This window comes from Notothenia rossii (genome assembly GCF_949606895.1).
Source record: "Notothenia rossii genome assembly, chromosome: 4".
Classification (NCBI taxonomy): Eukaryota; Metazoa; Chordata; class Actinopteri; order Perciformes; family Nototheniidae; genus Notothenia; species Notothenia rossii.
In genome coordinates this window covers 1,327,992-1,342,506 of record NC_136902.1, presented here as the reverse complement: position 1 = coordinate 1,342,506, position 14,515 = coordinate 1,327,992, and the positions used below count along the sequence as shown (strand labels likewise).

General features: G+C 46.5%; 1 protein-coding gene across 1 annotated transcript; it reads right to left on the bottom strand.

Moving 5' to 3' along the window:
* Positions 1-870: 870 nt before the first annotated feature.
* On the bottom strand, positions 871-13,814 carry LOC307035658 (uncharacterized protein). The gene is made up of 8 exons (XM_079675275.1): positions 13,503-13,814; positions 13,209-13,286; positions 3,381-3,494; positions 2,641-2,718; positions 2,419-2,466; positions 2,151-2,302; positions 1,931-2,055; positions 871-1,839 (listed from the first exon to the last, which is right to left on the bottom strand). The coding sequence occupies exons 1-8, from the start codon at positions 13,564-13,566 to the stop codon at positions 1,659-1,661; spliced, it is 840 nt and encodes a 279-aa protein (XP_079531401.1). The 5' UTR covers positions 13,567-13,814; the 3' UTR covers positions 871-1,658.
* Positions 13,815-14,515: the final 701 nt, after the last annotated feature.

Below are 14,515 nucleotides of genomic sequence, written 5' to 3'. Positions count from 1 at the left end.
AAATACTTTAACATCACTGTTTGTGTTTCTTTCGATGCAGTTGTTTGTCTTAAATGTAATTTAGGTTAACTTCCTGTTTTATTTAGATGCTTTTATGTTGAAGGCGAGTTTATGCTGTTGACAGGAAGTTGTTGTTGCTATGGAAACAACATGACGGAGAAAACGTAATATCTTCTACATAAAGACGGAGAAAGTAAAGAACAAAGTCTGAACATATCAGTCCAGTATCAAAATACTTTAACATCATTGTTTGTGTTTCTTTCGATGCAGTTGTTTGTCTTGAATGTAATGTAAATGTTTCCTTCGTGTGGTTCGGGGCCATCGGGTGGCGCTCTGTAGGCATCGTATTGCTTCGGCTGTCGCCTGGCTGTTCGGGGCCATCTTCGGGCTTTAGGCTCCCACATTGATGTGCTGATAGAGATCATGTCTCTGCTGTGTTCTGATCTGCTGCTCACTCTTCTCTTCTCATTACTTCAACCCTTAAAGTCTAAACCGTGTTCAAATATTATCATTACTGATGTCTTGAAGAGAAAAAGAAAGGCACGTTAAAATGATGATGTCTACTGTTTGTCCAGTCTGTGTTTTCATCATCCTGGAGTCAGTTGAGTGTTGATGCTTTTAAGCTGCGACTCAATTTAGTAATTCATTTCAATCAAAGTAATAATTGTTTAACCTTCATTTGAATGAGTTGTTATGCATATCCAAAATGGAAAACATCAAAACATGTTACCGTTGTGTTTTTTGTTTTACACATTCACTTTTTAAATGTTTACAGTTTCATCCAAATGAAATGAGAAAAGAAGACAATACATGGATTACATGTTTACAGATGAGCGAGCTGTCGCAGCTCAAATAAAACAGTTCAGTCAAAAGATTTTAAATACTTTACTAAAGTACACATCACTTCTCAAGTACTTGTTTTTTACTTTTTACTTCATAACATGCACTGGACAACTTTAGTTAGTAGCTACTTAACAAATACACATTTTTATAAAGAAAGTGAAGAGAATATGAAATATGATGTTCAGTTAGAAATGAAACAGAGCAGTTCATTGAAGTGCTGCTGACACAAGATGTTCATTGACAGAAAGTAAACTAATAGCTACTAAAGGAATAATAACACAGTGTGCAAATACACTATCACCAGAAACATTCCTGCAATATTATGAAGAAGTCAAAAAGCTAAAAGCTGCGATGGTTATGATATTAGACGTCATATCATTCGATTATTGTGAGCGATGCATACGTGTCATTTTGCTGTTGGAGCTCGGCAGGTGGAGCTCATTATCACATGTGTTTGAGTGAAATGCAAGCAATGGATATTCTCATTATGGATTCATCTGCAGAAACCATTTCTCCATTCTTTGAATGATTGTTTGATTTGTAAATGGTGATAATATGGAGAAATGCTGTCACTATTACTCAGAGCCCAAAATGTCACTTCTTTTGTGCAGACCCAGTGCCATTATAGTTTAAAATAGAACTTCTGTTCTTAATCATTCAACACATTCAACAAGCTGCATTTGAATGTTTGCATGGCTGTATATATTATTTGTATTTATATCAGAGCTTTATTAAAAAGCACCCTGCTCCACGTTCTGCATCCTGTAGGGAGATATAGAAACAGGCTGAGACTCAGCTGAGCTGCTTTCAGGTTCTCAGTGAGTTAGGGTCTTCTGGTTTCTCTCACAGATACTTCTGTGAGGGACTTCACAGGATGCATCAAACCAACACTTCAGCTCTTTCGCTCCACCTCTCTCCCCCATCCTCGCACAATCCTCTCCCAGAGTATGGATCCCTTTATAGTCGTCTGGCTCTCCTTTGGACCAAAAAGGCAATCTGAGGTTTGAGGAAGAGAAAGATGTGATTTAATCAAACTGATGACTTTGATATTGGAAATTTAAAAAACATGTGTTTCCAACAATCTAACCCGCTGTCCAGTGCTGAACCGTCTGTCCACAGCCATGCTCCCTCTCTCTCTGAGTCCGTCAGTCCGATCCAGAACTTGTCCTCCTCTCCAGTCATTTGAACTCTCACTCTCTGATCCAGGAATTTCTGGACAGCAAAAAGAAATGTGTTGAATAACTCCTCTGAGCGAACTCATGCAGAAACAAAGTGGTGGATGGTGACCCTGCAGCAGTGTGTTCTACCTGCTCCTCTCTGCTCTCGATCTTAACCAGATCTCCTCCTGTACGTCTGCATTCAGCTCTGCTCCGTGTCCAGTTTGCTTTAATGATGGAGAAATAATAGCATTTCCCTCCATGACGCTCCCAGCCGTCTGGGCATCTTTGACATGAGCTCCCTTTAAAGAGATCAGAGCAAAGTCTTTAGTCAGACGACACACATCTGTTTGATGTGTGTGACGATCTGTCCCTTCCTCATCAGAAGAGCAAACATGTGAGAAAGTCAATCACTGACTGTTTACTTCAGGCCTCGTTGACTCCGGTCTCACTGCAGAGAATCTCTCTGTTGTGGAAAAAGATACAAAAGATTTCACCTTCATCAGAGGTGTCTCTTAGTTGAGAACCTGAACAGAGATCTAAACTCTTCCATGGTTCACTCAGTCGAGACACAAAGATGAATGTTCAACAGAACAATATGAGTGTTCCAACATTTGAAAGAGATCTGGACGAAGTTTACCTGTGAGGTTTTTCATCAAAGCGTCACACTCATCTCTCATCTTTTGGAGACGTTCTGTGTTTTGGATGTTTTGATGAGCTGATTGTTCAAACAGAGAAAGAAAAGTGTTAAGACTCTGTTCATTAGAGGAGAATCATTCCAACATATATAATAATGTTATGGAGAGGTAGGTTCACATTGAAATGCCAAATAGATTGAAAACATGACATTGAAAATTCTCCAAACTAATTTGACTGATTTTAAATTGAGAAAGGAAAATGAAAGCATCGAATCTGTTCAGATGAATTTAACTTCAAGCTGTTCTGTTACACATGTTTGCAGAGATCGCCTGAAGCCACCAGTTCTGTTCTTCTGAACAAGGTTCAAGGTTCAAGGTTCAAGGTTCAAGGTTCTTTATTTGTCATACGAACATAGCTATAGTTATGCCGTTGAAATTCTTAGGTCACATGCTTCTCCAACAGAGCAACAGAATAAGACAGATAAACAGACAAATATAGTGCAAGTAAATATTAAATAGTAAATATAAAAAGAAAAATTGTTTAAAAAAAAAGTGAAATAGTGCAATAAGAGTCGATATGCTATATATGTATGATATATTAGATGAATAGATAAATAATGACTAAGTAGCAGATGAATGTTATGGATGTTGTTTCAGCAGTTCAGGAGTTTAACAGTCTGGATGGATGAAACATCAGAATTCAATCTTGTTCTTAATGAATTGAGTTTGAAAAGAAACTCACAGGTTACTCCGAGAGTGACGAGAGAAGCTGCCAGGAGAACGCTGAGAACAATCACAGCCGCTCTCTCTGAGGTGACTCGACATCGTGGAGCTGACTCAGATTGCTGCTGGGAACCTGTTGAGGACAGACGTTCCAGAAGGGAGTGGAAACGATCAAAGGTGCTAAATGTAACTACGAATCTGGATCACTTACACTCTAAACATGTTGGGAAATTAAAGAAGACATGAACGGACTACGTTTTCATTTAAAAAAAAAAAGAAAAAAAAGAATACTGATTAGGGATGGGTACCGAGAACTGGTACTAAGTCAATACCGGTACCTGATTGGACGGTATCGGTATACCGTTAAGCCGCTGGACAAACGGTGCTGCTATCGGTATATCTGTTACGTCTACTTCCTTAGTTTAACTTTAAACCATTCTGGTTGGTTGGGAACCCTCATCCCGTGTGATGTATCCGGTTAGAGACCCCTCTGATTGGCCACTGTAAATGCCACTCCTCATCTCTCTCAACAGCGCTCTTATTATTGTTGTGAGACACTCCCGCAGGCATGGCGGACAGAGCGAAGCGATCCAAGGTCTGGGTGCACTTTTAAAAAATGTAGTGGCGATAGTGCAAGGTGCAATCTATGTACTCAATAAGTTGCTTGTAAAGGGGGTGACACAAGCAACTTAATGAAGCATTTGCAAACGAGACACTCATTGAATCTTAAACGCTGCTAGCGATACTGCTAGTGCTAATAGTGCTAGCGGGCTTCAGCCGCGCCGTGTGTAAATATGACCTGAGCGGAGGCTCGCAGGCAGGTTAGCTGCTGCGCACGGGTAATATGTTTTGGTTACCTGGGTGCAGTCTTGCAGGCACATCGCCTTGTCTTTTTTTAGTTTATTAACACCAAATTATTGAAAAGTATCGATAAGAGTATCGAAAAATACCGATACCGATAAGCAGTACCGGTACCGGTACCGGTATCGATAAAATCCTAACGATACCCATCCCTAATACTGATGAATATTTTATTCATATTTTGTTTTTTATATTAAAAACCACTTTATTTGAAGAAGTGTTTTGAGGCTCGATATTACATTTTTATTTGTATTGTTATATTTATTTATTTGCACATTTTACTTTTTTATTAAGTGTTTTGATTAAATGTTCATAAAGGCATTATGATCAAATGTTAACTTTTAGTGAAGGAGTAAATCCTAATCCAAAGAAATGTCACAGTGTAGAAATGTTGAGGAGCAAACCAGCCCAACGTCCTGACCAGTGGAGGAGTCCCTTTGTGTTTGTCTTGTTGCTGTTTTTGTGTTCGTGTTCTGTTTTAAGGACGGTTTAAAGAAGCGGTTAAAGTCAAACCCCATTTCACAGGTTCACACGCTAGATACATCCGCTTTCAGAGTTTCCTTTTTTGGACATGTTCGAGCCAATTGTTTTTCAAAATGTTATGAATGCAGTCCATAAATCAGAAACATACTTTCACCAGAAAAACCTAAATATATTACAATATGGACAAAGTTGTAAAAATGGACATAATAATGTGACCACGTAACTATCACAGTGGATTAGTTGAATTAAGATGATGTGTTTTTATTACTAGTTTATTTTAAATGTTGAAAAATGCAAATGGATCATTATCTAATGCAAACGTTTATTTGTTCTCAGTAGAAATCGAAGTATAGTTAAATTAAAATAAAATGTAACTGTTATGGCAGATTCCTTACCCAGCATGCATTAGCTAAGAAACGATAAGGATGTTGGTGTGTTAGTTAAAGTAAAGAAATGTATGTGCGCTCATGTGCAGACGTATATATAGTTTGTTAACCCTTAGAAGCATAAGTGGGTCTTTTTTGACCCGGTGAGCTGGTATTCTTGAAGTATCTTTGTAATTACATTTTCTTATCATTTCATATTCCAGCTATTCCCCAAAAAACATGTTTTGGATATCATGCCATTCACATTCTTAATTTACATTTTATACATTTTAAGAAATTGTAGTTTTTGTATTACCATCCCAAGCTTCCACAAGTGGGTCAAAAATGACCCGCATGCATTTTCTATGGAATTTTCTTTTTTTTCAAAATGTAAAAGAAATGTCTAAAATTATAAATAGTAAAAAATTAAATATAACATATTTCTAATGTGAACCAAAATATAATGCTAAATATTATACAAGTGATTTGTCTTAACCAAAATGACAAAAATGGCATAAAAACACATAATTCCAATACGGGTCCTTTTTGACCCACTTATGGAAGAGTGTGAGGTCCAGTCACTCGGGCATCTAAGGGTTAAATGGATAATTCATATCCTGCAAGACTCCTAAAGACGTCATGAGATGATGACCTTTAGACATCTGGAACATGTCCAAGTTTAGGAGACCTGACAATGTGTGCGTTAAGTAAGGGATAATGTGCTGCGACGCGGTCATTATGGGGAAAAGAACACCGACAGGCTGATCAGGAGCCCGACGCGAAGCGGAGGGATCTAGATCGGCATGAAGGTGTTCTCCATGCGAATGGAGGAGAGCCAGGCTGAGAGACCACCCCCGGGCATTAATCACCATCTCGATGGACATGCCAGTCGGGCTGAGGGATGGCACCAGCAACCGGGGCTCGGCCGACGGAGCTCGAATATCCGCCGTCGCGGACACTGGCGCGCAGTCGGACCTTTGGTCTCTGGAGGAGTTCCTGGCCTGCGGTTTCGCGCGGGACGATCTGCGACCTGTCAGCCTCGGCCTGTCGGCCGCCAACCGCTCCCCTATAGCCATCGAGGGAGCGTTCTTCGCTAGGCTCTCGACGACCTGCAGCGGGGGGCGTACTACATCCTGCCGTTCCATGGTATATGTGAGCAGCTCAGTCCAGGCCATGTACCTCTCCTACGAGTCGTTGCTCAACCTCGGCCTCTTGCCCGTTAACTTCCCGTCGGACAACGTTGCAGGGGGGCCCAAGGACAGGCGTAGCCCTGACACGCCAGTCCAGCCCCTGTCCATCAATGCGACGAGGTCAACCAATGGTGGCTGCGTGGGGCCAAGTGACCCCCGGGACGCCCAGTGCTCATGTCCTCAGCGCACGGTCCCCCCGGCGCGCCCCGCAGCACTGCCGTTCCCTTGTACGCCAGAGAACAATAACCGGATGAAAGGTCGGCTACTCGGGAGATATGCCTCGTCGACATTCAATACTTGCCCCCATCGGGCACTACCATGCATGGAGGGGCCACCTATCGAGATGCACGCGGACCCCGCAGCTACGCCTAAGGCATGCAACACCGCGGCTACAGTGCCCCTACACTGGCAGCGGAGGGTTCACGATGACCTCCTGCGGGACGAAGCCCTTGGGGTCATTGAACGCGTGCCATACGGCGAGCCGGTGGCGTGGTGCCATCATATGGTAATCACTCGGAAGCATGACGGTTTCCCCCGCAGGACCGTGGACCTCTCCCCCCTCAACAAGTTCTGCCAACGTGAGACCTTTGCCACTGAGTCCCCGTTCCACCTTGCACGCCGCGTCCCGAAGGGCACCTGGAAGACCGTCACGGACGCCTGGAACGGCTACCACAGTGTCCCCCTGCGTGAGTCGGATCGCAACCTCACTACCTTCATCACGCCCTTCGGCTGTTGGCGCTACACCAGGGCACCACAGGGTTTCCTGTCGTCAGGGGATGGCTACAACCGTCGGTTTGACGCCGTCCTCTCGGACTATGAACGCAAGGAACGTTGTGTGGATGACACCATCCACTATGACACCGACCTGGAGCAACACTGGTGGAGGACCATCGACTTCCTGACGCGTGTCGGCCGGTCGGTCATCGTGTTGAATCCGGACAAGCTTCAGTTCGCGGAGAGGTGCGTCGATTTCGCTGGCTTCAGGGTGTCGGAATCTACCATCGAACCGCTCCCAAAATACTTAGACGCCATCTGGGACTTCCCCACCCCAGGCTCCACGACGGACATCAGGAGTTGGTTCGGCCTTGTCAACCAGGTGGCTAACTACGCCCAGTTGCGTGACACGATGGCTCCATTTAAGCCGTTCCTCAGCCCACGCTGTGTGTTCCTATGGTCCCCCGTTCTGGAGGAGGCCTTCCAGACGTCCAAGCAAGCCATAATGGAGGCCATCCGCGAGGGCGTGGAGATCTACGACCTGCAGAAGCGTACCTGCCTCCGCCCTGACTGGTCCATGCGTGGCATTGGCTACTTCCTGCTCCAGCAACATTGTCACTGTGCCTCGGGCATACCGGACTGCTGTCCAGGAGGGTGGAGGATCACCCTCGCGGGTTCGCGTTTCCTGTCCCCTGCGGAGCAGCGCTATGCGGCCGTCGAGGGAGAGGCCCTAGCTGTGGCCTGGGGCCTGGAACAGACGCGGTACTTCACGCATTGGTCCGACAACCTCGTCGTGGTCACCGACCATAAGCCGTTGGTGAAGATCTTTGGCGACCGTACGCTGGATGAGATCACAAACTTGCGTCTGTTTAGACTCAAGCAGCGCACCCTCCCATGGCGCTTCAACATTGTGCATCTGCCTGGCAAGAGCAACTATGCCGCTGATGCCACGTCGGGGCATCCTTCCCCCTCGGGTTCAGCGAACGGCCTTTCATTGGGGCTGCCGAGCGGGCCTGACGCCGTGGAGTCAGCACTCATGGCCTCCATCCGCGACGACGCACGGAAGCTCGAAGCTGTCTATTGGCCCCTCCTCGCACGGGAGACAGCGGCTGATGGATGCCTCGGCCACCTCCTCCAACTCATCGAGCAGGAGGGTGGGATTGACGTTAACGACCCTGCCCTGGCGAGTCTGTCATCGGTCTGTGAGTCCGTCTACGCCCAGGACGGCATCCTGCTCTATCGGGACCGCGTCGTGGTCCCCCCGTCCCTCCGTGGGAGGGTCCTTCGGCATCTCCATGCCGCTCACCAGGGGACCTCAGCTATGGGGCAGCATGCCCGAGCCATAGTTTACTGGCCCGTGATGTCCCGGGACATTCAGGCCACCAGGGACGGGTGTGCAGACTGCAACCGCAATGCTACGGCTACACCCCCCCGGCCGTCCTCACCCCCGTCCACGCCATTCGAGGCGGTGTTTGCTGACTTCTTTGACTATGGGGGCCGTCACTACCTAGTTGTCGGGGATCGGTTCTCGGGCTGGGTAGAGTTCCTGAGCTCTACGGCGGGTACTGCCCTGGCGGGCTCAGCTGGCCTGGTCCAACACCTCCGGTCGTTCTTCGCCACCTTCGGCGTACCGGAGGAGCTCTCGAGCGACGGTTGTCCGGAATTCAAGGCGAGCCACACTGAGGACTTCCTCCGCTTATGGCACGTCAAACACCGTGTGTCTTCCGTTAGCTTTCCGCAGTCGAATGGGAGGGTGGAAGTTGCGGTTAAGACTGCTAAGCACCTCTTGATGTCCAACACCAGCCCGTCGGGCAGCCTTGATCAGGACCGCTTCCTGCGCGCTATGCTGCAGTTGCGTAACACGCCTGACCCCGACTGCGACCTCTCGCCAGCACAGATCATCTTCGGCCGCCCCCTTCGTGGCTCGCTCTCCTTTGTGAACCGCCTCGAGAAGTTCTCGAACCCGCATATCCGCCTGCTATGGCGCGAGGCATGGGCGGCGAAGGAGGACGCCCTTCGGACCCGTATGTCCCGTACCAGCGAGTCTCTGGGGACTCACTCGAGACCGCTCCGCCCATTGGCACTCGGCGAAAGGGTATTCCTCCAGAACCAGCAAGGCCCGAGCCCCCACAAATGGGACAGGTCAGGGATCGTGGTGGAGTCGCCGGGCCACGACCAGTATCGGGTCAGGGTTGACGGTTCGGGACGTCTGACACTGCGCAACCGGTGGTTCCTCCGTGCCTACACGCCGGCCACACCCTGCGCCCGTGAGCAGTCGGCTGCGCCGTTGCCGCCGCTCGCTGCCCTGGGTCATCAGCCCCCACCTATCCACCCGGGCTGGGCGACGCCCCAGGGGGCTCAGCGGCCGGCTGTTGGGCCCCGCGACTCGGCTATTGGCGCTTCCCCACCGACGCCTGCTGATGAGGCGTCCTCTGACCTCACTGTTACTACGGGTGCCTTCCTGGCGCACCGCTCCCGGTGCCACAGTCGCCATCAACGCTGCCCCAGCCGACTCGGCCGGGCCGCGTGAGGAGGCCGCCTGCACGTTACAAGCCCGAGTCTGGCAGCTGGATACGGGATTTAGACCGTTAACCTATTCCGGCCCATAGCTTTCCGGTCTGGGGGGGATGAAGAGTTTATCGCCGGCCACTAGAGGGCAGTGTCACTGCTGTCGCTGCCCGGTTATGCCGTGCTCTGACCCGGTAGTGCCGAGCGGCCATTTTAGTTCAAACATTGTTCATTCACTCCGCCTCGCGTTGAGACGTTCGTCCACTCATTCATGTAAGACTGTTTCCACTATTATATTATACTATATATTATACTATATATATATTATACTATTATGCTACTATACTCTGTGTCGTGGTATATATTTGTGTTGATTAAATTGCATGGATGTAATACTTTGTCAGCTTATCTTGCTAAATTACTCTGTTTTAGGGTGTCGTCATCCTTGTCAATAAATAACTGAAACTGACATTGAGGAGTGTGTTTCTTCAGAGTATTCAACTAATCCATGTAATAAAGATGTTTAGGGAACATGTTCGTGTGTCATTTAGGAAACCTATATCTGCCCTGTGCTTCTGGTATTCGGGGGAGCATTGCTGTATGAGGGCTGGAGGGCAGGTCATGTTTCCCCATTGGTGTTTGGTGTCAACTAAATAATAATGATTAATCTAAACTATGTCTGTGTTTGTGTTTTATTGATTCCTCTCTGTTTCATTCTTTCCTGTTGTGAGGGTTGATTTGCCTCAACATAACAATTAGAGATGTTTCTTTCAAACAGTCTGAATGTTGTGGAAGCAAAGAGCCCAAACTCTTGAGTAGCTTTGTTTGTGTAATCTTGTTTTGAGGAACTTTTGAAGACGCTGTGACGTAAGTAAAACCACATTTCACAAGTTCACACCATGGGGTCCATTTCTCACCAACTCATTTGAGCTGTTTTCTTTTACATTATTCTTGTTTGACTGTACTTCAATACTTCAATACATTTTATTGATATGTTATTATTCATCCCCCAGGGAGTCTCTTCTCAGACATACACATATGATTCCTCTGAATGAAATGATTGAAGTGTTCACTCGGCCAGTGGAGCTGCGACTGAACACAGCACGAAGACACAAATAGAAACAGGAAACATGAACACCAAGAAATGAGCAACATTCATATTGAAATGATTTGGTCATGGTCAGTTCCTTATTTTTCTCTAAACATGTAAACTGAATCAGCTCAGTGTACAGTCAATTACTCAACCACCAAAGTCCTCTCTTTATTAAGTGAGACATGTTTTTATTTCTATCTTACAAAAGTATAAAATGTTACTATAACTGATTTTAATTCTTAAAGATCAGATGAACATTTATTTTTCCCCTGGGGGAAACTCAGGCGTGACAGCAATGAGAATGAAACATCTTAATATTTACCTCAAAGTTACTATAGTTTTTACACATTGGCCCTTAAAATGACTCCTTAACCTTCCACACACAGTAGCATTTATTTCACTACATTAAAATATTCCAGAAGGTTGAAGTAAGTTCAGCGTAAGTTCAACCAGGAAGTCCGTCTCTACTCTTCATTTACTATGTCCATGTTACTACTCTCTCTACTCTCAATCAGTGATCGGTGGCTTCACTCCCCAGCTTAACCAATCACTTCGCTCTATTCTCACCTATCATAGCGCTCCGATAATCCTTTTAAAATCTGCTCTGCCCCCTCTGAGAGCTGTCATTTCAGGTGAGTCGACGCAACCCTTCTTCCCCCCTTTTCACCTCCTGTCCCTCTGAATCCAGGGTCAAGCTAAGCCCCTCCCCTTCAGACCGACCCCAACCATCCATTCACCACCACCTGGGTCAAGCTAAGCCACTCTCCTTCAGACCGACCCCAACCATCCATTCACCACCACCAGGGTCAAGCTAAGCCCCTCCCCTTCAGACCGACCACAACCATCCATTCACCACCACCAGGGTCAAGCTAAGCCACTCCCCTTCAGACTGACCCCAACCATCCATTCACCACCACCAGGGTCAAGCTAAGCCCCTCCCCTTCAGACAGACCCCAACCATCCATTCACCACCACCAGGGTCAAGCTAAGCCACTCCCCTTCAGACCGACCCCAACCATCCATTCACCACCACCAGGGTCAAGCTAAGCCCCTCCCCAACCATCCATTCACCACTACCAGGGTCAAGCTAAGCCCCTCCCCTTCAGACCGACCCCAACCATCCATTCACCACCACCAGGGTCAAGCTAAGCCACTCCCCTTCAGACTGACCCCAACCATCCATTCACCACCACCAGGGTCAAGCTAAGCCCCTCCCCTTCAGACAGACCCCAACCATCCATTCACCACCACCAGGGTCAAGCTAAGCCACTCCCCTTCAGACCGACCCCAACCATCCATTCACCACCACCAGGGTCAAGCTAAGCCCCTCCCCAACCATCCATTCACCACTACCAGGGTCAAGCTAAGCCCCTCCCCTTCAGACCGACCCCAACCATCCATTCACCACCACCAGGGTCAAGCTAAGCCACTCCCCTTCAGACCGACCCCAACCATCCATTCACCACCACCAGGGTCAAGCTAAGCCACTCTCCTTCAGACCGACCCCAACCATCCATTCACCACTACCAGGGTCAAGCTAAGCCCCTCCCCTTCAGACCGACCACAACCATCCATTCACCACCACCAGGGTCAAGCTAAGCCACTCCCCTTCAGACCGACCCCAACCATCCATTCACCACCACCAGGGTCAAGCTAAGCCCCTCCCCTTCAGACCGACCCCAACCATCCATTCACCGCCACCAGGGTCAAGCTAAGCCACTCCCCTTCAGACTGTAACTAACCATCCATTCACCACCATCAGGGTCAAGCTAAGCCACTCCCCTTCAGACCGAACCCAACTATCCATTCACCACCACCAGGGTCAAGCTAAGCCCCTCCCCTTCAGACCGACCCCAACTATCCATTCACCACCACCCTGGTCAAGCTAAGCCCCTCCTCTTCAGACCGACCCCAACTATCCATTCACCATCATCAGTGTCAAGCTAAGCTCCTCCCCTTCAGACCGACCCCAACCATCCATCCACCACCACCAGGGTCAAGCTAAGCTCCTCCCCTTCAGACCGACCCCAACCATCCATTCACCACCACCAGGGTCAAGCTAAGCTCCTCCCCTTCAGACCGACCCCAACCATCCATTCACCACCACCAGTGTCAAGCTAAGCCCCTCCCCTTCAGACCGAACCCAGCTATCCATTCACCACCACCAGTGTCTAGACCCTGGGGGGTTTCATCTGATCGGTTCTCCCCTCCCAAATGATACTCCTGCACAACGTGGCCTAATCGCCAAAATCACCATTACATTAATTTGTGTATCTTTGCAATAAATATGTATTCTTACATCAAAACCGTCTCTGCTGATTGAAATGACACATCAGGATGCAATAGTTTAAAGACACATTTCATGAAATACTTTAAATTAATGTTATTTATTTTTTCTGGAATATATATTTTTGCTCACAATACAATCTATCTTAAGAATCAAGTTGCCGTTCTTTAGGTTTTATTTATATAGATATCCATTTCTTTGTTTTAGTTTCCAAGACTGAGCACTCACATAAGTTGGATTGATAAATGCACATTTGTTGCATGTTCTTGATGGCCTCCTGACTCCACGGACTGGAGGTTACTTTCCTGTTCTCTTTTGTAATGTATTAATATGTGTTATCACTCACCAGGAAGCTCTGTGGATGGCTGCTTCTCCAAGATCCTGACTGCAGAGTAGGTGGTGTCAGCCGCTGAGGATGCACTGCCTGCAACCCAACAACACTTTCTGTTCAATGAGCTCTGATGTACTCACTGCTGATAATATGTGAGTTCACATTCACATTTCACTCAAACTGCAGAAACACATGCGTCTTTTAAGTTCTTAGAAACTTCTTGAAAAAGTTCTGGTAGCTTATTTAGTAATGTATAGAAATATAGATAGATGGATAGATGGAGAGATGAATGAAAATATTTTGACTCACCATCGTTGTTTCCCCTGTGTCTTTTGAACTTTACATCAGAGTACAAAACTTCAGCTTCAGGCATTTTACCGCTGTGATCGTCACCGTCTTTAAAAAGGAACTAAAGGAACGCTTCACTGCACGCTGCTAAATTAAGAAAAAGCTGGGGGAGGGCTTTACTAAGAGTTCCTCAAAATCTAACTATTTTGTATGTTAGTTATTGGTTTGTATTTTTACTGCCAGCTAAATAAATAAATAATTTGATTTTAATTGTTTGGTCAAGATAACTTCAGTAAAATTATATTTGTGAACATTTTTGTCAATTTATTTGAATTTCTTCACAAATACCAAGAAAAAAAGGAAAAACAAAATGTAAGAATATAATGAAATAATACAAAATATTAAAATAATCAAGCAACTAATCAGAAGAAGACATTTGACTGAGAAAACTAAAACCTTAATTATATCATCCTCAATTGTTTCACGTTTTTTTATTTGTATTATAGTTTAATTTAATTTAAGAAAAGAAACATTCCTGATGGCATCCATGTTGGATATTACACAGGAGCCGTCACCCAGATTTCCTCCAATCAACGCTCACAATTAGTGACAGAGCAGTGCTGCGGCCAATCACAACAGCATTAGGGGGCGGGGTTTGGTTGTCTTTTCCTGGCTGAACTTGTGTGGGGTGTCAGTAGGACGACAGACAGACTTTATTAAAGTGTCTGCCCTGCTGGTGTCCCGCTCCAGACATGGCCCCCAGCGCGCAACTGAAGGACGCGATAGCCGATGTGCAGGAGGGGATCCGTGCCATCCTGCTCGGACCCCGCCGGAGCCGGGAAGGGGACCAAGATCCTCAGCTCGATGATTGGATGGTTTAGCCACAATGCATGCTGGGATTTGGTGTTTATGTGATGTGAAATCTGAAAACGTTTTTTAAGAATAAAATAATTCTTTATTCCAAGTGTTCTTGCTTTTCTCTTTGAAAGTCATCATATAACGGCATTGTAATACACAGTTCGGCTGCATTAAAT

Coding starts and splice junctions, on each gene's coding strand:
- LOC307035658 (XM_079675275.1), bottom strand. CDS start 13,566: ATGCCTGAAGCTGAAGTTTTGTACTCTGATGTAAAGTTCAAAAGACAC. Junction 3,495..13,208: donor GCCATCCACAGAGCTTCCTG/GTGAGTGATAAC, acceptor TGTCCTCAACAG/GTTCCCAGCAGCAATCTGAG. Junction 2,467..2,640: donor TTTGATGAAAAACCTCACAG/GTAAACTTCGTC, acceptor TTTCCACAACAG/AGAGATTCTCTGCAGTGAGA.